This window comes from Amblyomma maculatum, chromosome 5 (assembly GCF_055883805.1).
Source record: "Amblyomma maculatum isolate TAMU_Amacu chromosome 5, ASM5588380v1, whole genome shotgun sequence".
NCBI classification, from domain to species: domain Eukaryota; kingdom Metazoa; phylum Arthropoda; class Arachnida; order Ixodida; family Ixodidae; genus Amblyomma; species Amblyomma maculatum.
This window is the reverse complement of record NC_139348.1, coordinates 63,615,088-63,638,306: the sequence shown is the minus strand read 5'-3', so window position 1 is coordinate 63,638,306 and position 23,219 is coordinate 63,615,088. Positions and strand designations below refer to the sequence as shown.

General features: G+C 46.5%; 1 protein-coding gene across 7 annotated transcripts in view; it reads left to right on the top strand.

The window, feature by feature from the left end:
- Positions 1–19,811, top strand: part of LOC146188416 (uncharacterized) — a 129,902-nt gene extending 110,091 nt beyond the window's left edge. Inside the window, exon 6 of one of the 7 annotated variants that reach the window (XR_014707531.1) lies at positions 7,421–7,603. Coding sequence is in view for 6 of the 7 variants with exons in the window: in XM_084603771.1 (XP_084459897.1) it covers positions 19,622–19,701 (80 nt within the window). In the remaining variant the exon portion in view is untranslated. Of the gene's footprint in view, positions 1–7,420; positions 7,608–19,621 lie in introns of those variants that run through there. The other 6 variants (XM_084603771.1, XM_084603770.1, XM_084603768.1 and 3 more) reach the window with 6 other exon arrangements.
- Positions 19,812–23,219: the final 3,408 nt, after the last annotated feature.

Below are 23,219 nucleotides of genomic sequence, written 5' to 3'. Positions count from 1 at the left end.
TGGTTTGGTTTACAAGTATATTAATATTGGGTGAATATGTGCCTGCGCTTATACTCTTTCCAAAGTCCGCAAGCAGGTTATACTCATATTAGAGAGTACAGAGAGACTGTACCTAATGTAGCCAACAGTCTCATAAAGCCTTATTAAGGAGCGCTCAGTTCGACTCGATTTGAGGCCAGCTATGAAAAGAACATGGCAAAAATTAATTAGCCTATTCTTCAACATATCATTATGTTTCGACCATGATAGTCTGCGGTCAACAATTACTCCCAATAATCTGTTATTTGAGACGTACCGTTGTAAACCCTATGAAGAACAATCGGGTAACGTATAAGACATTTTCCCATGAATGCTATTACTGCACAATGTTCTGCCGCTACAAGCAGCCCTTGCGCCGTAGGTACGTCGATGTCGGTAGCACAGCTCATTGCGAAATCGCACGGAGTTGTGAACGCTTCGAACCAGAAGCCCAGATGCAGATGTCATCAGGATATGTACTGACGTGGGTATTAGTTGACAGTTAATTACACAATAGAAAGTTGGGCTGAAGAGTCTTCCCTGTGGAACTCCACGAGGGACCTGATAGTGGGTAGTATCTCCGTCAGGTTTAGTCATGTAAACAGAGCGGCCGTTGAGACCGCTCACAATCAACAGGTACAGCCGGCCGCCAGCTCTCAAGTCGTCAAGTCCCCCATGGAGAGCGTTGTTATAAGCCCCCTTTATATTAAAAAATACAGCAGCTACTAGTCGATGCTGACGCTTTTAGTTTCCTTCTGTCGCCATAAGGTCGATGACGCTATCGATGGGAGAGCGTTCCCGATGAATTCAAGTCATCATATTTTGATACATATCATTGCTTCCTATAAACCACTCAAGTCTTTCCAGCACCATTCCTTCCTGTAGGAAGTAATTTCAAGAGTGGGCTTTCCAAGCTTCAAAAGAGCAACCAGGCAGCTAATCTTTCAGTGTTCAGGAACAGTACTAGAAGCCCGTATGTCATGAAGTAATTAGGTAGCGCCGTCGACCAACCTTACCTAGGTTTGGCAAAGTTGAATAAGTAAAGCCGTCAGGACCAGGTGTAAATGAATGCCGACAAGAGGCAAGAGCGGTGTCTATTCAGATATTGAAAAGGGCAAGTCGTGTTTATTTTAGCGAAGGTGGCGCAAAACCCTTTGAAATTTGGAACTGTCTGGTTTTTGCCCACAACCATTTTGAAGAAATCTTCAGCTATGTCCACTTCACTGTCCCATTGATGAAGGGCTAGGGCGCGAAAAGGGTGCCTTTCTTGCTTTGGTGAGCGCAAGCTTCTCGTAACATTCCCGATACGCGACAATGGCTTACGGAGATCTAATAGTGCGCAGAACGATGTCCAAAATTGTCTTAATCTCTCCAGGTGGCTCAAAACGTCTAGTTTAGCTCGGCAAAAAGTGCAACATCGCACGCGGATTTTCTTTATCTGTACTTCCTTTCTGCACGCCGACGAACAGCACGAAACCTCTCGAATTCGACGTCTATGCTAGACACTGACGCAGGAACACAAACTTAGCAAGAGTGCTCACTGAGAGATGACGTAATTAGGTTCTCTATTTGAGATAGCGACTGAAGGTTCGTGCACGTAGTCTCCACAACTGCGTGCGTTGCTATGTGATAAATCCCATGTGTTTCTTTATTACTGCACCAAGTAGCAGAGGATTCGAGGCTTCTTGAAACAAACGCCACATCCAAGCAGTTGCTGTAGGTTGTTCCATGTAGAAATGTCGGTTGTTTCTGTGGACGAGCTCTTTTGTATGCATAAAATCCGCCAGGTCTCTTCCTCGATTGCTCATTATGTCACTACACCATTGAAGGTGGTGAGCATTATAGCACCAACAATAATATGAGGGCTACACAACACTGCATTTTTGGAAATAAATATGACTGGTCAAAGCCATCTGTCGGTGTAATATACGCGCCAATTACAGAAAAGATGTCCTTTCGAGATTATTGTCAAACAAATGTAGTGATATGTGTTATGGGGCTCTAGAGCACAGCATGAGTACGCAATTTCTTGGCATAGACACCAAAACATCACTTGTTTCGTCTGCTTCTTGAGGCCATAGCAGAACATATAAAAAAAGGCGGAAATCAGGCGGCATGTTGGGCTCACAGATCACAATCAAAGGAAAGCGGTACTACTGTATCCGCAGTCGGAATTCAATAAGACGACCACGCAGACCTCTGGAATTCCATTGCATCACTACACTGTGGCGCAGGGTTATTGGCAATGAGGTGGCGTTAGTTTGTTGCGCCATTGTGAATTATTGCGATGCCGCCAATAGCGGCTCAAATACGTCCAAAAACTGAACAGCAAACTTTGGTGTTTTCTTTTCAATGCTATAGAGCAGCACCCGCATTGACCCAAAAGCTATTTCAGCATTTCGTTCGCCTACTGCTGTCGGAGTTTTCCGTATTGTCAGCACTTGTGGCAACTAAACTGGGATGAGGCATGTCGGTGGCCTTTAATGGTAGAGCAGGCCCACAACATCAGCGGAGGTAGGCACTACAACAGCTTCTGACTGAACTTTGCATTAGCCTGTGACAGTGCAGCCAGAGTATTCTTCGCGGGATTAGGCTCAAGCTTCTGTGACACCTGTACTGGGGTTAACTGTAAGGTTGAGTTATGCAGGCTAGGCTTACTTTCTGATTCCTTGTGTCAGATTCTAGAACGGTGCTTGCAGCGATAAATACACGCAGCCGCTCCTTTATGAGTCGAGTTGTCTTTCACCATCTTTTTTGGTTCCGAATTTTCGGACAATCCTTCGCAGTCGCTTCGTGCGCACCCGAGCAGTTATCTCACTTCACGGTTTCCATCTAGAAGGCTTCATGAGCGGGCGTACCTCCGAATCGAAAGCAGGATGCCTAGTTTCGACCAACGGCCCTCACATGTCCGATCTTATTGCATTTGTGACACTTAAAAGGCCTTGAAACATACATTTGAACTGAATGTTCAGCATAGCCCACTTTACGTGGAATGGAAAGACTACATTTTTAAAAATGATTTACAACACTTCGAGCGACCGAAACAATGAACATCCACAATGCGCGCCATAGATTTGATCAGCGTGCAGAGATCCGTGATTACACCTGTAGTAGTCCTTTCCCATGTGCACGAGAGGAACGAACTGGCATGTTGCTTAGCGCACCAATTCCTTTCAGCTTGTCAACTGCAGCCTGATATTTGACGTTCACGGTGATGACATTTTTCCAGGGATTCATTCTGACCTCGTCGATATCACCGGGAACCAGCTGATCAAAAAACTGGGTCGAGTGCTGTCTGTTTATAGAATTAAAATTCGCCGCCGCCGTTATTGGTACGAATTCCATGCAAAAGATTCCTTGCTTGTCAGCATTCTTCGTTGCTCACTCACGCATTGGTTATCTTCTACCCAGCTTCTCTTTCAGACGACGCGACTGAACAGGGGCGTATCTGCTTTAGAAATCTATCTCAGTCACTGTAGATTCGCCCGTCGAAACTGGAAGCTCCACGTCCGTGACGTTGAAGTGACGCGTCGAGTATGCCGCAGCCTGCTGGACGGCGGCGGGTGGGCACAAGAGTCGTGTACCAGCCCTCCCGAGAGATGACGAGATCACAAATATCTTTAAGTGAAAAATCCAGAAAAGACGTGAAACATTCTGAATCCTCCCCAGAAATCGTACAACAAGGATGGTGGGTTCTTAGAAAAAGAACTTTGACAGAACTTCCTCCTACTTAATAGTCGCCGTTTTGGTGCCCTGCTGCCATCTGTGCCTGCAATGTCTGTCGACAGCGACGCTGCAAGGTTCATGCCTAGCAGCTCTTTACAGTATCATTGGGAGCCGCGTTCGTTCACGCACTTGTCCAAGCGAAGACGTGGATGAATGGCTCACTCAGTACCAGCGGGTGAGCCATACCAATAAGTGGGACTTTTCTGCCTAGCTAGCTAACGTGGTCTTCGCTCTTAACGACACAGCCCTAACGTGGTACGACAACTACGAGGACACTTTACCCACCTGGGACCGCTTTGTAGAAGAGATAAAAAAGTGCTTTGAAGATTCTGACGCGATCGAAGAAGCGAGCTAAAAAAGCGCTCTCTCAAATAGGTCAGCTTCCTGGGAAGCATGCGTCACAAATATTGAGAAATTCTTGAATCTGTGCAAGCTTGTCGGTGCCCGCATGACTGAAGATGATAAAGTTGGCAATCTTCTTAAAGGGTTTAAATATATATATATATATATATATATATATATATATATATATATATATATATATAATTTCCTTGTCGGCAAATTGCCTTGACTCAGTGGTTGACGTGATCCAGCGTTGCCGCACGTTCGAGACGCTGAAAATGCGTCGTATAACACCAAGTTCGGACGCTTGGCTGGCGTGACTTCGGTGGCCGCTGATGACGCTGCTGACGTAACATCGTCGGGTGATCTGGCTACCGCGATCTGTCAGATCGTTTGCAAAGAAGTGAACCGGTTGCTAGAACTAGCTTTGGCCTCCTCAGCGCTGCTTCCGTCGCATCAGCCGCGTTCGCCTCCAACAACCGCCTTTATAGCATCGGACGTCGTTAATCCATTGGACCTCGATAAATAAAGGGAACCGCACCAGCTGCGGCAGAGCAACACGTTGAGGGCATCCTAAAGCAATTGACCCGCTGCTACCAGCCGACACATATAATCCGCATACAACAGTCGACGCGACGCTCTCAGTGGCGACTACTGGCCCGCGCCACATTTTCCTCGGCCTGCTGTGTGCTATAGCTGCGGCCAACCTGACATCTCAAGATCGCGTTCTCGCCGTCAAGCATCACGTTACGGCTACGTCTCCATGAAGTACCCTGAGCAGCAGGGATACAATCCTGGCTCGTATTTTCATTTGCGCTACCCTCCTGATCCCCTGCCCCAGGCAAGCAACTTTTCACGCTCCTTCGACGGCATCTACCAGAAGCGTGGCACCACATTCAGCTTCCTGCGCGCGCCGTTCTCCATTGTCCCTGTACCGCACACCACCACTGGAAAACTAGTCGGTGCGACCGATGGGGGTGAGATCGCTGGAGGTTCGGTGCTAGAAGGGATACCCCCGTCCGTGCTTATGTTACGAAACAAAGTCCACGTTTTAGTTGATAATGTGTGTGTGATGGTTTTAATTGATACCGGCCGGGGCCACCATATCCGTAATGAGTGCTGCATTTAGAAGGAAAGCGTTATTTACGTGGGATAAAAGTGATCCGTTTTGTGCTGTGATTGGCGAACCATCGCGTGCTTTTGGTATATGAAGCGTTAAAGCTTATTTGGGTGGTGAAGGGTTGTGTGCGGAAATGGCAGTGCTCGTCTAATCACCGCATGACGTCATCCTTGGGCTGTGTGGCGCCGAAGTCGATAGCCAAACTGGTCAGCTAGCGTCAGCAATATGTGTTACTCCTGGTCTGATGGAAAACGCGTGTAGTGACGTGAGTGTGTTTTGTGTTTCTCAAGATACCGTTGTGCCTCTATTGCCGGCTGTATGTGTACAAGTTTACTGACTTGGCGCCACCATCGACATGCCCGAAGCGACTTTAGAACTGGTGCACCTCACCTGCATCAAGAAAAGTGTCTTCCTTCAACATGCCATGGTGTCTGTTGCCAAGGCCGCGCTGCAATCTGGGCAGTGAATTGCTTTACCGAACCTGTCGTTCTTCCCTCAGGTTTGAGAATTGCGTCCTACAGTAACGACGCATCAATATCTATTGACATGATTACCCCTCGCTCTCAACGAAGGCGCGCCATGCACTGCTGGCCATCTAGGGCGGCACTCCTCGTTGTTTGACTTTTCCCAACCAGGCGGCGCATCGTTATTTCCTGCTTCACGTATTCTACGCAGGATCGACCCTCGCGTCTCGCATCCGATTTGACAAAAGCCCTGCCAAGTGTCTCCATCTGAACGAAATTTGATAAATTAACAAGGGAAGGCGATGTTAACGAAGGGCCCCAAGTAACACAATTAACTGGCCCGATATTCGAACTGTGCTGATAAAACACGGCTCAATGGCAGCACATTGTTGCCAGCATGTGTCTGATATTGGTTATGCCGTTATATAAGCTGGTTACAACGGACAAGGTATGCCACTGCTTGCTAACATTGGTACTATGTCTGGAAACCAGTGGTAAACATTGTCGAGTATTCGTGTGGCTCACCAATATTTTGCATATGCTGGTGTGAGCTCGGTAACATCGTTCATGAGATCGATCGGTCTTCTAACGCTTATACATTCGTGTGCGTTAGGAAATATTGGTCGCTCGTTTAGATTGGAATGCGAACATTTGAGATACATTCGTGTGCGTTTGCAAATATTCTTCGCTCATTTAAGCATGACAGCCTACATCTGATATAGGTTTATTTATGCTGGCAAATATTGTTTGCTAATTAAAATCTAGCTGCCAACAAGAGGTGCATCATGCTGTATATTATACATTACCTGGTTATTTAACCACACTGCTAGCGAGCTTTGGTCACCATTTTTCACTTAGACTGCCACCATCTCTCGTATTTTGCATTCACTTGTTGACAACTGTTTCGTTGGTTAGGATATGGTTTTATGGAATTATGCCTTCCTCTACAATCTTCGATGTTTCAAATTAGTGTTTATAGCTTTTAGGTAAACAATAAGCAACACATTGAACTTGCTCGTGTGTGTAGGTTATACAACTAGGCATATACCAAACTGCAGAAATAATTCTTGTCCACCTTATCTGAAAACAGTTGATGAACATTCAGGCAGCATTAGCGATCGGCCATTCTTATATTATAAACTAGAGGTAGTCGCGTCCCCATGCTACTCCATTCGATTGCATTTTCAAAGTACGTGCGGTTTTTGAGACATACACACCGAACTTTACCATTATATTCATGTGAATACGCACGCAAGAGAGAGACTGTCAATGAAAAACATTCTTCGCACGGTTAACGTTTGATCCGAAAGCTTCTTTCACTTCAGCATCCAAAAGCGAAAGGTAAAGACCTGCCTAGTATGCCAATGGCATTTAGAATGTCGTGAAACAGCTTGTCACAGCTGAAGCCGTTTAGGCGGCCGTCCTGGCCGTCCGCATGAGTACGAGAACAGAAATTGAATATATAGTTGAAGCTTTCGTAACATACGTACCCTAGAAAAGTTTTACAAATTGCAGCTGTCCTAAATGTCACCATCGCCAAGTTTGCAAACAAACAATATAAGAGGCTCAATAAGAGGTTGTCAACTGGAATTACTTTTTGTTTCTGTACGCCTGTCCGCATAGCGTACCTACGAAACAGCTTTGGTGTACTTGTCATTATTGTTTGTAAATCCTGCAAACTGTGTATATAAGCCACGCAGAACTGTTTTACTGATTGATTTGTATATTTTTCCATGCCGATAAACCACAGCAGGCTACATTTGACGACGCAGTTTACAAGAATGAAGCTGGACTACACACAGAAAAATAAACCAAATGGGCCTTGTGTAAAACCGAAGGAAAGATGACGATGGGAAAGTGACATTAATAAAGATTAGGACCAGCATCATTGTACACAATCTAAAATTTGTGAAACAAAGCAGGTATAAAATATTACTTGTTTCGATCTTTGATATATGTAGAAACAGAATGTTGGTTTGATAATGGCGGCCAGTTCTTATCAAACAAGGTGACACGTAACGTCACTGTGAAGAAATTTTCCAGTGGCATTTCAGCTGCATCTCATAAAGAGAAGCGACGCCTGGTTTTTTTTGGGTACATTTGGCTGTGTGGTAGCCACCTTTTCTTTTCCTTTTTTTTTAGCTTGCAGGAAAATAGAGATTGCAAATATTGCTGGCGATATCCATGCCTGGGCTGGACACCCTATTGAAATACAGCAAATGTGATAATAATCATAGGCATCTAATTGTTTATTGCTCCCTGCTTCAGCCAAGAGCACAGATAACGATACGCCCATTCACGATAATTACTTCAGAGTATTTTATTCTCGTTACTCACTAGCAGATAGGTGCATGCAAAAAAAAGGCAAAGTACACTAAATCGTGCACTAGCCCATTTCTTTATATTTAAGCCATACAAGATTTCGGAAATTATATCTGAGCGGAAATTTTTCTTCCAATTCCTTTATACTTAAACCTCGCAAGTTCGCTAAAATTATATATGAGAGCAAATTTTTTATGTTAACCGAACGTGCTCTACAGCGGCAACGCAGCAGCTTCTCAAAGTGTCCAATTATTTTGTTAAATATATTGCTCATTCGTAAGCTAGGTGGAAGCAAGAAAGTTTGCACGGTTCCGGGCGCTCTGTGTTGATCATCTCCAACAGAAGCTATGGCGAGACGCATGTGACGCATGCACTTGAAATTACGACACGAAAAATATTGTCGTGAATTCTGAGAAAGTGAATGGATGCAAAAATGCACTCGCCGCCAACGCGCGACGGACACCTTTTTCTCTTTCAACTCACACAACCTTCAGCTGCTCAATGTTGAAGCAATGAAGATACCTCACAGCAGTACTGGCTCCCGGAAACCCCCCTCCTTTGTCCGTGTTACTGCTCAAGGAAGGCGCTTGCTTCGTTTGACGGTTTACTGACCTTTGCTGCATTCTTTCCTCCTTTCACCCTATCATCGTCTTACAACGATCTGCACGCTTCGCGCTCCCTCTGTGCCAAACGCCAGCAATCGTGCACGCCGCCGCCGACTAATAAATTGGACGGTGGAAGACGTAGGTGGCTTTTCGACCTAAGACTTTCCTTTCTGAACACAACCAAAGGTTTACATTCCATCAGCACGCTTATCAGCTCTAGCTGCAAAATGGGTGAGTATATTTTTTAGTTCTGTATTAAAGTAATATTTTGTACACACATATATGACCTATAGTTCTGCGAGCTGCAGAATGCAAAAAATAAAAAATAATTTATCCCTGCTTAGTCTTCAAGGCTACACAAAAGCTCGGTTATTATTTCAGCCGCTGAAACTCTCATTGCTATTTATTTAGTACTGTTTTTCAATCAGTTATTTGCGGGATTGGAACAGGGCTTTATTTTTTTTTATATCCCGAGCATATCCTAAATGTTTGCATGTGCGCTTAGATAGGCTCTTAACCTGAAATAGCTTTACTTTTGCCAGAGAAGACCGTCATATATATTTCCTTGTACTAAATTTTCGTGCTCCAGGCTCTTGTACTCCATGCTTGAGGGGCCGCATACAAAAGCAAGCGATACTAAGTTAACATTGAGCAGTTTTAATTTTTATTTCATTACCATAAAGGCCATCGCTGACGATGGTCGACAGAGCGGCTTGTCGCTCAGCCTCAGCCGACTTAAGTTCGCAATATTTCACTTTTGATGCCAAAATTAGGGCTCCATTTGCTGTACACAATAATATTGTTTGCTAGAATAATTCGTGTTCTTGAGAGACGCAGGTATCGCCAAAAATGCGCAGTAGTTATTGAGTGAACATTTAGATTTTCTAGAATAAAATACTGTAGTGTGCTGAAAGTTTCCCAATCTCATGGCTGTTCTGTGCGAAATTTGTTTTTTTTTTTATTTCTGCTTTGCAAAAGAAAATTTGTTTTATTATTCTAATCACATTCTGAGCATACACATACTCGGTGACGGGTCACTGCTTCCCACTCTTGATCAATCAGTATATATTTGATGAACGCATAGAATTCTGTTAGCTCCAACTTCATTTTATATGGCCAGAAAATTTTACACTGAGCCGTTTCTGCATGAAAGTTTCATTTCTTTTTGCTTGCAATGTATATCTGATCTTAAATTCTGCTTTCAGGATTAGCACCATTTTACATTACGCTGTCCACCCCTCCATGGACAGCAAAAAAATACCTTCAGTATCATCAGCATTGATGAGATAATGAAGCATGGAGAGAAAGAAAACGTGCATTTAGGCACTTCGAAGCAAATTGGAGCGGTAGCAGGTGATACTTTTTATAAGGTAGTCATAGTTCACTGTTTCTTATAGCTGTCCTGCTTTTTTTTTAAATTGGCCAGCGCATGGTGTACTTCGTACCTTCCGTTAGCCCTTTTCTCTTATTTAAAACGTAACAGGCGTACAATGCCCCTTAGTAGTCGAGTTGCCTCAGTGTATCGCTATGCCATGAAACTACGCAATATTATTCCTCCATGGACCTTTTCACGTGTTTTGTGGCCGTGAATTTCGTTGCTGCACACGAACTTTGCCATGTGCCTGAAGGAAATTACATCAACGTGTCCTGCATTCTGTTGCCACTAATTGTCTGCTGTTGCATGACGTTCCATATGGCTCGCTGTTGACCTGAAAAGCAGACCGCTTTCCGGATTAGCGGAAATAAAGCAGGAAGTTAACTTGCCGCATGTTTACTAAATTCGCAGGCGCATCACTGTAATATTGTTATGTGGTGTTCTATAGTTGCGTTCAACAACTGAAGAAAGAAGTGTCTGGGTGTGTGCACGAAGACGACGCTCAGTGTTGAGTTGTGCGGCTAAGCGGTGCCCATCAATTTCAGAGGGATGTTACCCATCGGTGCGTGATTTCCACTCGTAACATCTTTGGTGGAGGGTAAATCATCAATCCCGTACAACAGGCTGGATCTCCGAAGTGGACGCCACGTCAGTACCGTCACCATGTCCACAGACCCCACCCCTCTATGGCCGCCGCCCCAATGGTCGTCATGGCTCAACCTCGGGGCCCGGGCACCTTCTGCGGGACCGACGACGTTGATGTTGACGACTCGTTTGCCCTCTATAAACGAGCAAGCAAACACAACCGCTGGAATGCAACGCTCGTGCTAGCAAATGTCATATTTTATTTGACCGGCACCGCGTGCGTCTAGTTCAAAACACACGAAGACGAACCGACATCTTGGAACGTATGCAAAGAGAAGCTTCACGACCTCTTTGGCAAACCTATTGGACGCCGCCTTGCTGCCAAAAAAGGCCTGTCCTCTCGGGCCCAAACATCGTCCGAATCACATATTTTCTTTATACAAGACGTCCTATCTCTGTGCCAAAAAGTCGAATCGGCCATGAGTGAGGAAGATAAACTGAGCTACATACTAAAGGGCATAGCCGACGATAATTTTTACCTCCTCCTATGGAAGGACTGTCCAACTGTGGACTCTACTTTTCAGGTGTGCCGGCGCTTCGAGCAGGCGAAACAAAAACACGCATGTAACCGTTTTGACTGCCTGCCGAACGCAGCTGCGACCTCGTCCTGTACTGACGTGCCTACTCTCCGTCAGCCTTCCAACCCCTCTAACTTGACACGAATCGTCAGCCGAGAACTCTAGGCCATGGCTCCCGCTGTTTCCTCATCTCCTAGATGAGGATGGTATCCTTCACCCAGGCTGCTGTTCGCCAGGAGGTTGCTAACATGGGCATCTCTTCTGGCCACGTCCTGGACACCATCATCTTCAACTCAGCTCAAGCGCAAGAGGCCATTTTTACAAGAAAAGAGCTTTCCTTGATGTTGAATGTATTACGAACTTCCCATATTTCAATCATTCTCTCCATACAGTGCTGGCTTAAAACGCAAAAACTAAAAAAAAAAGCAATCCCTGGTAGTGGGACTACAAACTTAGATACTTCGCTGCAAAATAAAATAATTAAGCATATATTGCCCGTCCTGCAATGTATGACCGGCAGACTGCTTCTGAGATATCCAAGGCGGAACTATGACACACGATAACTGCCCGTGAGGAGCAGCGCTAATATATATTTGTTTTGATTTTCTGTAGCCGCAGATGCCATATCTATTACAAGGACGACATCGACATCGGTGAAATACAGGTGTTCATTATCAGATGAATTCCCAGAGCAATCGACCGCGGGAGAGGCTCAAGGAGACATTTGGTTGAGATTCACAAGCGGCATCTGGAACTGCCAAACATTTCGTCCGTTCCACTGCTCTTGGACAATAACGGTGCCGCCTTTCGGAAGTTTCACCAGTGACCTAAAATACAGTTGCTGCGACCCCTACATTGCTAATGGGCTTTCCACTGAGCCTGGAACCAGTGACAACTTTCGTACTTTAGGAATTTGTGACATAACAGGGAGGTGCCGATCCCTTTTCCGCCCCACTATGCAAGTGGACACTCATGGGCCTCCTGTGGAACCCGGTGCGTCGGCAGCGGTCGCCCAGAGGAAGGGCCTCTGCAACTCGAGTGATGCAAGCAGCCAGGCCACCGTGCTGTACTCGCATGCTAACGATGACTCTTCTGCCGACGACGATGGGTTCGTGCCGGTGCTTAGCAAGAAAGCAAAGCGAAGACTACACCGTCGACTAGAATTGTCCTCATCAAGCACCTCCACGGTCATCACTACGCGAAGCCCTCCGACACATACTCTTGTTGGTGCCAGAGACGCCAGCAAACAATCTGAACCAACTCAACAGGCAAGTCATGCCTGTGTTCCTTGAAAGCCTCGTCCCTGGAAAGATTAAAGACGTTATAGTTAATCCTTACAAAAACATAATTGCCATTGATGTCATGGAGCGGAGCGCATCAAAAAACTCGGCGACATGAGTGTGCGCTCCCATATTCTTCAGGACAGTGGCGCTATAGCCGGCGTCATCTACAATGTTGACGAGGCCATCGCTGACACCGATCTACCAGTCTTAATCAAACCAGCCTCAAATAGCATCTCCATACTGCAAGTGCAGCGCCTCGGGAGATCGAAATGCATCAAGCTCACTTTCAAGGGAGACTGCATACCATCGCATGTGGAGGTTGGACATTTGTGACACCCGGTTTGGCTTTTCGTACCCAAGCCACTTAAATACAGAAAGTGTATGACGATCGGGCACGTAAGTGCGATCTCCGAAAATTTCGTCGTGTGTCCTAGATGCACAGCGTCGCATAGCGGCGACATTTGCCGCGCGATTATTCTGAAGTGCGCCAACTGCCACGGTACTCATGACTCCTCCTCAAAGGAATGCCCCCGCTTAAAGACAGAACGGGCAGTGCTGAAGCAAACGGTGCGTGATCAATCTACACACAGAGAGGCCGCTGCTAAGGTACGACGCCGTCGTTCGTGTCGCCGAAGATCATCTAAGAAAGCAATAATTTTGATAGCAAGGCCTGGAGCACTCCCGCAACTCGTCCTACTCCTATGCCGGCAGTTTTAAATCTAAGAACCTCGACGGGCGGTGAATTTGGAGGTGGTGCCTCAGACGTTAACTGGCCACCGCTACCAAACCCTTCCACGTCCGCTTGGCCAGGAAACTTGCCGCGAACCGAATCTCCTGCACCGTCTGCCGAGTTAGAGAAAAGTCATCATGTGGAACATGGCCAAGACCTACAGGTAATTGCCATTCTCACGTCCATGATGAATGCAATCCGCGCTGTGCTATCTAGTCTGCACACATCAGCAGCACAGAAGGCGCTACAGGTTCTGGACGCGCTAAGACCAGATCTAGCGGCTCTACAGTAGTAGACACAATGGCTCCCCCAGCATTACCATTTCGAAAAAAAACTGAAGGACGGCTCCATTTTTCAATGGAATTCTCTGGGCTTCAGTCCCAAATTGCAGATATTCGACAATATCTTCATGCAAATCGCATCCCCATCCATGTTATTTGTGAGCTGAATGTGCCAAAGATCTTACGAAACTCAGGCTACGAGGCATTTGCATCACCAACGCACCAGGGAAACAGCAAGGTCATCATTTATATTTGGCGAGAACTCACATATGTAATCCATCGGGTTACTCCCAGCAACGACAACCAGTACGTTTGCCTGACAGTGCAGAAGCGCAATCTCACTTTTACACTTGTAGGTGCGTATATGTCGCCATCAAGTCGTTTTGACGTCACACGATTGATCGACTTGATAGCAATTACAGCTAGCTCTTGGATCATTATAGGAGACTTTAACGCAACCACATGATGTGGGGCAATGTTCGAATGGACCTCAAGGGAAGAAAATTTGCGTCCTTCGCCTCTGATTATATTCTGCAATGTCTTAATAATGGTACACCGACCTTTATTAGAGGGGCAACTACAGCAGCTTTCGTGTCTCGATGCCTTATCAACAACGTCCAATGGTTGCCTTGCCAACAACGTCCAATGGTTTGCAGATATAGAAACACGCGGAAGTGACCACGTTCATACATATGTGATCATTAATGGCCTTTAAACATCCAAGTCTGTCCCACGAAAACGCCACATCGATTGGTCAGCATTTCAGGCACTTATGGAAGATACTTGCACAGCAGGCCTCTCTGCAAGTATTGAAGAGAAAATTAAGGAGGCTATGCTAAACGCGACGTCTTTCTTCACCCCAGTGCCCACCTACACAGAGTTTGATACGGAATTACAGTGTCTGTGAGCATTGCGACAGAGGGCAGAGCGTAGATACCGACCCACGAAGTCGCGCCTCGACCTCAGAGATGCGAGGCGCCGGCAAAATAAAATTCAGTGCCGAATTCAAGCCCTGCAGGAAAAACGTTGGCGGTCATTCTGTGAAACGCTTGATCCCCGCAAGTATTTATCAAGAATCTGGAATGTCGTTCGTGGTCTCCGAACGTCTCCTAAACAGCTCTACCCATTCAAATCTGTCGCACTATCAAAGACATAGTGAGGGAGAGGTAGCCGAGGATTTCTGCGCTAGGGTAGCAGGGCAATCGACTCCAACGGCAACGCCACATTTCAACGATGTTCCAGCTTCACGGATTTACGGATGGACCTTCCCTTCTCCGTGAAAGAACTTGACGCTGCGCTGGCTTCTTGCAGACGGTCATCATCGGGACCCGGGTCCCGATGGTGTAACATACACTGCGCTTGGAAATCTTGGACAAGAAACTAGGCACGCTCTTTTGGAATATTACAACAAATCATAGAGTGAAGGTAGAGTTCCAGGCGAGTGGAAGTGCAGTCTTTCAGTTCCGCTCCTTAAACCTGGCAAATCGCCTCTGGACTTGACATTATACCGTCCTATTGCACTAGCTAGTTGCGTTGGTAAAGTACTGGTAAGAATGCTGCTTACACGTATTGAGTGGTACCTGGAGCACTACCGCATATATCGGGATATAATGTCAGGGCTTCGACGTGGACACTCTTCAGTTGACAACGTGGTGGACCTGGTATCATTTGTACAACACCAAAAATTTTTGAAAGTCTTCCCCGCGGCGTCGTTCATGGATATAAAGAGCGCATATGACAACGTCACTCACCAGGCCATTTTGGATGCTCTGGAAGCTGCCGAGCTCGACGGTCGCGTTTTTGCTAGATACGCAGTTATTTATCCAACAAATCTCACTTTTGCAGACAGGATGGCCCAACATCTTCTCATTTCACTTGCCGTGGAGTCCCACAGGGTGGAGTACTAAACCCAACACTCTTCAATCTTACTCTTGTCGGGCTTGTTGACTTAATACCACAGTCAGCGCTGCTTTCAATTTATGCCGACGACATCTGTATCTAGGCATCAGGAGTTACGCGTCCACAGGTTAGAGCGAGGCTTCAACGGCGGCAAGTATAGCTGCGTCCTACCTGCACCAGCAAGGTCTGCACATATCAACAGAAAGGTGTTCGCTAATTGCATTTACACGCGAGAACATGTCACCTTACACCGTACGCATTGATGGTAAAGCAATACCCTACGAAAGCAGCCATCGCTTTCTGGGAGGGATCATCGACAGAAATATTTCGTATTCCCCATATTTCATTCATGAAAAAGAGGCTGACAGCAATTGCTCACATACTTGCATTTATTGGGGGAAAGTCATGGGGAGCGTCCGTGCGGTCGATGATCCAGCTGTACCATGCATTATTTATGGGATTTCTTGGATGCAGCTTACCTGCACTTGGAAATGTCAGGAAAACCAACTTAGGAATTCTACAGAGCGCTCAAGCTCAAGCTCTGCGAACCTAGCTGCCTGGGATTGCCGAAATGTGCCTCTACGGCGGCTACCATTTTGATTGCTCAGGAGCATCCAATATCTACCTACCTAACAGTTGACGCCCTTAGGACACATTTCCGACATATCAACCGGGTTTCCTGTCATCATTTGGCCAGTCTTCCTATTACCAGGCCGCGTACATCGTTTACAGAGACCGTTGATGCACATCGCGCTATTCTGCCGTCCCAGTTCACACCCGCATCTAGACCGTCCTCTCCACTGTGGAGCCTGCATCAACCACACGTACTTCTTTCAATACCCTACATCAGGAAGAAGGTCGAGCTATCGTCGACAGAACTAAAACAAATCACTTTTGAATACTTCCATGAGTACCATGCAAATCGTATGCACGTATACACCGACGGTTCAGTGAATGCAGCGAGTTGTTCAGGCTCCATGGTCATACCCGCAACTACTACAGAAATAAAAGTTGGGACAACTCACCGTACTTCTTCAACAGCCCCAGAATTAACCACTCTACGTGTCGCTATTAGACATATCAGTCAGCAAAGCCTTCGACGATGGTCTATTTTTACAGATTCAAGAGCATCTCTGCAAGCCTTAAAAGCGGCTCTTCGCCGTGGAGCCCATGAGCAACGCGCCTCGGAAATACGACAACTTCATCACTATGCCATAAACGGAGGACATGACGTCATCTACCAATAGCTTCCAGGACACAGCGGCATAGCGGGCAATCTCCGGGCGGACAAGGTCGCACGAACAGCCCACCAGGGCGGCGATTGTGTGTTGATTCAATTTTCCAGGGCAGACGCAGCGGGCAGGCTCCGCGCACTTGCGCGGGAACACGCGCTCTCCTTGTGGAATTCTGGCCAGTTTGCGAACTGCCGCTTGAAATCCCTCGCTCCGGCTGATCCACTGGCTCCGACCTGAAGCTCCGGCTTCCACTTGGCCTATGCCGATTTGAAGAAACTTTGCTGTGCCGCCTGTGGATTGGTGTAGCATTTACAAACTCTTATCCTTTTGTGATAGGTAGGGCAAATAGCCCTGCATGCACAAACTGCGGGTTCGAAGAGACTATAGGCCACATTCTTTGTGAGTGCCCCATATACAGCGAGGAAAGACAGTGTCTATGCCGTGCGCTGGAGCATCTAGATGGACGCCCACTGACTGAAATTAAGATCATAGGTCCCTGGCCACGGCGATCGTCTGCGGTGAAGGACTCCCAGGCACGGCTCGGCGTTATGAAAAGCACATGACAGATCGAAAGACTATGATTTTTTATGTTACGTGATATGTGACGTAGCATTTCTGTGATGTAACTGTACTGTCATCACCCATCCCTCTCTCACCCACAACGTTTATACCCATCTACCCCTCTCCCCCAGTGCAGGGTAGCAAACCACTTCCTGTACCGGTTAACTTCCCTGCCTTTCCTCCTCATCCTCCTACTCCTCCTCCTTCTTACCCGACCTTACTGAAACCTCTGGACTAAATGCGCGCTCTTTTATTACTAAAAAAAGAAATGTCATCCACAATACATATTTCTAGTTTTGCTTCAGTGAATTTTGCAAATGAGTTGCAAAAACAGTTCTATGTATGCAAACAACTCCACGCAACGGATTGAAAGAATAACATCAAGCCAATATATAAATCCCGATAATAACATGATGCATACCTGTGGGTAGGCTTGGCTTGCAAATATTGCGATGCCAATGGGTTTGAGATCCTGGAACTATACAGAAGCCATCGATAAACATCCGTCGGCAAACATTGCGATAACCGACAAATATGGTTTGGTTGCCAATATAGAACAACCAGTGAATATGAATATATATATATATTTATCGGTTTGAAACTGAAAAAACAACATCATAGGTATGCCGGCTTTCTTAATGGCGAAACATAGGGCCTCCATCTGTTTTTAGAGCAGCTATATATTGACTCGGGTTGCATTTGATTCGAATGCCAATAAAGGTATGACATGTTTACCAGTTTTTTCTAATGTTGAGCCGGTATTGGTCCACTGCTGTTGTGCCACTTGGGGTGTCATCCAAGAGTCGTCGAGTCCTTGGGCTGCCCTCTTGATTCTTGTCCTGAAGAAGGATAGCACATGGCGTTTTTGCCTTGACTACCGTCGTCAAAATGCAGCCACTAGAAAAGGCATATGCCCTGATCTCTCTATAGGCAACGTTATTGACTGTCGTTTCTGCCTCCTACTTTTCCATCGTTGACTTCAAATCGGGCTATTGGCAAATACCTGTCCATGTTGCGGAGAAGAGAAAACTGCATTTACTACACCCGATAGCTTTTCCGATTTCAATGTGATGCCTTTCGGCCTCTGTAATACACCCGCCACCTTCGAACGATTCATAGACACGATACTCTGCGGTTTAAGACGAGGGGATTGTATGTGTTACTTGGACGATGTCGTGATGTTCGGAAAGGCGTTCAGCGAGCACATTGTCCGTTTAGCTCTTGTGCTAGACTGCATGCGCAAAGTTGGCTTCGTGCTGAAATCTAAGTGCCGTTTTGGAGCACGCCAAGTGCTAGTTCTCGGGCATCTAGTCACTAAGGACAGCGTCAAACCTGATCCCGCAAAGATAGCAGCGGACGCCTCTTTTAAGCCACCCCAGTACACTAAAGAACTACGCATTTTCCTGGGTTTGTGTTATTACTTTCGCCGCTTTATTCACCGCATTGCTGATCTCACACACCCCCTGACAAGCCTACGTCATAAAGATGTATCTTTCGAGTGAATATCTGAGTGCGACTCCAGCTTCCACCACCTGACATTTCTGCTCACGTTACAACGTGTGCTCCGCCGCCTCGATTTTTCAGCGCCCAGAGAAGTTTGTACAAACGCAAGCAGTGTTGGAATTGGCGCGGCTCTTGTAAGCGCTGCGACAGCAAGGAGCACATCGCGGCATACGAGAGTATTTCCCTTAGTAAGCTGGAGCGGAATTATAATGTCACAGAATAGGAATGCCTCGCTGTCGTTTTTGCCACACAGCGCTTTCGCTCATATCTTTATGAACACCCGTTTACTGTTATCACAGATAACAGATCTCAGAAAGAATTCGTACTAAAAAAAGTTGAATCAAAACGCATGGTACTTGGTTAATTTTTAGATTTTTCAATGGCCTTTGACCTTGTTAATCACTCTGTGTTGCTTAAAAAATTGGATCACTACGGCACTATGCTCATTTTCTCGTACTTGCGATAAAGGTCTCAGTTTGTGAGTATTGCCGGTGAATGCTCCCAGTTGAAAGCGGTAGCTTCTAGCGTTCCGCAAGGGAGCATTTTGTGTCCATTTCTTTTTGTTTTATATGTTAATTATATTGCCCACCTCGACAGCATTGCTAAGTACATAATTTACGCAGATGACACTAGGCTGTTTGTTTCGGGTACTTCAACTGCTGATCTCGCTAATCGAGCTAATAAAACCTTAAAAGCAATAAATACTTGCGCGGCTAATAATCACTTAATAATTAACGTTAGCGAAACTGCAGCAGTAACGTTTTACCCACGTCATAAACACTTTGAACCACCTCTAATTGGATTAAACAACACCAGAATAGAATTTGTGCTGTCTGTGAAAATTCTCGGCGTTTACTTTGCCGCAGATATGTCGTGGAATGACCATATGAATGACGTAGTTTAGAAACTTTACAGAATAGTTGGTATCATGCGCTGCAATTGCTTTACGTTTCCTACGTCAGTTAACATTACCACTCTTTGTTCTCTTCCATAGCCAACTACGAATGTATTGTGTGGGCAACAGCAACAGCTGAAATATTAACAAACTTACTCTCTGTCAAAAGACGGAGATAAGAGAAGATGAAGCCCACGAAGAAGTGGCTCCTGCTGGGACTCGCAAGTAGACACATCTGGGTCTTCGACTTTCGTCGACAATATATGTTCGCGACGTACGTCCGAAGTCATCTCTCGGTCGCATTCAGCTGCGCTGCAGAAGACCGCCGCGTTAGTTATGCTATCTCCTGATAGGGACGTGCCTCCAGGCGAGCGACGGGTGGCAGTTCGTGCTTCTCAGAATAGAGGCCAGATGCGGTAACACGTTTAGTTTATTACGTGGTGTCACTCACTCTGGGAAAACGACGTAAGAACCAGCGCAGTGGGTCAGTAGCATTTGATGTAAGGATCGGCACCGGAATGGATGCCAAAGCCAGACCACATCGCTTGGAGCATAGATAACAAGCCGGCGGCGGCCGTCGTATCATCTCTTGAGGCACTCTTCTGATGCAATGGATCGAAGCAAGCAATCAATCTTCACTAGCTAAGGACATGATCTAGGCGACATCTAAATTTTCACTTGTAGAAAGCGGCAGGATTGTGTCCAGGGTGTAGCATGGCGGGAGGGCGTACACGAGGTAGAAATGGGGTGCATCCGGTCATGTCATGTGAAGCGGTATTGAAAGCGTATGTGACGTACGGCTGCATGGTGTCATAGTTTTTACAATCGAATCAACATATATGGCAACCATGATGGTCAGTGTCCAATTTATGTGTTCCGCCAAACCGTTGGCCGGTGGCGGATATAATCTTGAGTGCCTCTCGGCAAGGTCGCGACTCATTGCGAGGACGCGTGACAATATTACAAGACCATTAGGTCACCCGCTTTAAAGATGTCCTTCCATGGCAATGCACAGCAACAAACAATCATGCGGCCAGTGCAGTCACCATGTTCAGTAAACTGCGTGTCATGGTTTGTAATTTCATGCTAGAGCTCATCAAGATTTAGGGTTTCCCCGAATAAGCCTTATTTCTGGCGTGTCCCCAGAGGAAATGTCTATGGGAGATACGTCTGTTTACTTGTAAGCCAAGCAGTCTGAACGACGCCTCGTATCCCCTGCCTGGAACGTTCGTGTCGAACACGTCAGCAAGCACGAACAAATGAGTGCGTCGAGTCGCATTATGATGAAATCACATCGACATCAGCATTTTAAGCGGATGTTTTAGGTCCATGACCACATCCTTCAGGACACGCTCTGTGCAGTTTCTCTCGATGCGGTTTCTGTGTGTAAATTGGAATCCTTCACTGCGTCGCCGAAATACTCCGCACCATACTTTTAAGGACTACAGAACCGAACATCATTTTGCATGTACCCGATATGGGTTGGCTGCCGACCAATGATGGGCGTTGTGATGATATGTAGTAGAATCTCTGAAGAAGTATAGTTCATCGGTTCACATCACGGCGCCTAAATATTCAGGGCTCTCATCGCATTTCATGATGTGTAACATCAGAAATCTAGCCGTCGCTTAAAATGAGACGCCTAGTGCTTGGTGCAGTCATATCAATCTTCAAACAGAAGGAACACTGCTAGCAGTGTCTTAGCGATTTTGTTCATGGAAGCCTGGGGTTCAAACTGGCATAGGCGAAGACGCCACTTTGAAACGTCACCCATTTCAGTGGTTCTTTTGGGTGGCCTTCGAAAGCCGCGCCTTTGTCAGCGCTCAGCTATCATAAAGACGGTGTCCGTACAAGTTGGTCACTATATCCTGCAAGTCACTGCCTACCTGCCTGTACGCCTTGAATTCTTGTTTTAGCGCTGAATAACTTTGCGGTACTCTATGCGGCGTCACTCGTGCTCTCCGCGTTATCCCTCTTAACACACATCAGCAAACCCAATTCTCGCTGCAGCTGACATCAAAGCACCTGACCGGCTATAAGCAAGACGCTAGTGTGTTGTGCGATATTTGCGAACGTTGAAGAACCCCAGGTGATCAAGGCTATTTCCAATAGCCTGAGTCGGTTTTGAAGATTAAACTTCCCAAAACAAACCAAATTTTCATCACTGCAGTGCCAGAAGATATGCGCATTGTCATGGTTTCCAGTGTGGGTTTTATCTTACAGACCAAATGACAGAGTGACGCGATTAGATTGGCTTCCCTTTTTTCCCTAACGCCGGTGTGCTGTTTTCAAATGGGACGAGAATAATTTGCAATGACGGTGATTTTAATGAATTCAATAAATTTCCTCCACCTACAGTTCATTATCCTGCACTCACAATGCACAGACAGAGGCGTTTGTTTTTCTCCTGCATCAGAAAGCGGCGACCGCGGCCAAAAACAATTCAGCACCACAAGGTATCAAAGTCGAAATAACCCAAAAGTTGACCCGTACTGTAAAATTGGATATGCTTCTGACTAACGGCCTGATTGGAGTAAATAATTGCAAGCGGGCGCCTATCTGCAGTAGTTGAAGACTGAACTATTAGTTTTAAATGAAGTACTATACCACTGAAATAATTGTACAAGCAATTTGGGAAGAAACATATTAAATACAAAATAGAAGGAGAATGAAGCGCGCTGCTGGTGACAAACGAACCCACAATCTCTGAATTTCATGTCCGGTGCTATTCCGAACTTAGCTACAGCAAATGCTGTCCAGTATTGATATGAGGTTCTTGATGAGGAGGGGAGGGGCAATAAGTAATTTGAATAATTTGGAGTTCCCAGCCCTATAACTGTCTCCTAGTAGAAGCTAGGGACCACCGCAACGGTGCTGGGCAGGGGAAGGGTAAGAAGAAATAAGTGATAAGTAGAGGGGGTGGAGGGAGGGATGGGCAAAGGGCAGATAGGGGAAGGAGATGGCGCGGCGATACCGGAAGGACACGTTTGTTTCGCTGGCGCACAGTTCGTGTACAACACATCACCAAGGGCCAGCGAGGCAACTCCCAGGTGTCGGTATTCTAGTTGAACTGCTCGATGCTGTTGTAGGGAGGGACAGACGCAGAAAAAATTCTCGATGGTTTCTCGCGGGGCACCACACAGTACACACACAGCACTGGCAGCACGACGGAGGCGGAACATTCTCTCGGCAGTCCACACACAACCGACGCGCAGTCGTAGTAGGCAAACATAGTCGCCACGCTCGAAGGCTCGCTCGTCGAGTAGGCCGATGCGCTGGTTGGTGGCCACATGCTTGTCAGGATGGTGGCGGCGAACGTAGCGAGCGATGATGAGCTTCGCTGCATCAAATTGCGAAGCTGATGTCGAGAGGGGCACGGGGAGGTGGTGCGCCTGCTTAGCTAGCTGGCCGGCGGTCTCATTTCCACGGACGCCAACATGTGGGGGCGCCCATTAGAAGACGACTTGAGATCCGCGTAGCTCCAACTCATCGAGCTTTGCAACGATGGCAACTAGGAGGTTGTGGCCTCTGGCGTGTTTGAGCAGAGATAGCAACTCCGAACGGGAATATGCTGTGATTCCCGCATTGATGAGATGGGGCATATGAAACACGATGTCGAGAGCAATATCGATAGCGGCGAGCTCTACGACGGTTGAGGAGGGGGGCGTGGGAAGCCTGCACTGTTTTTGCAAGCCCA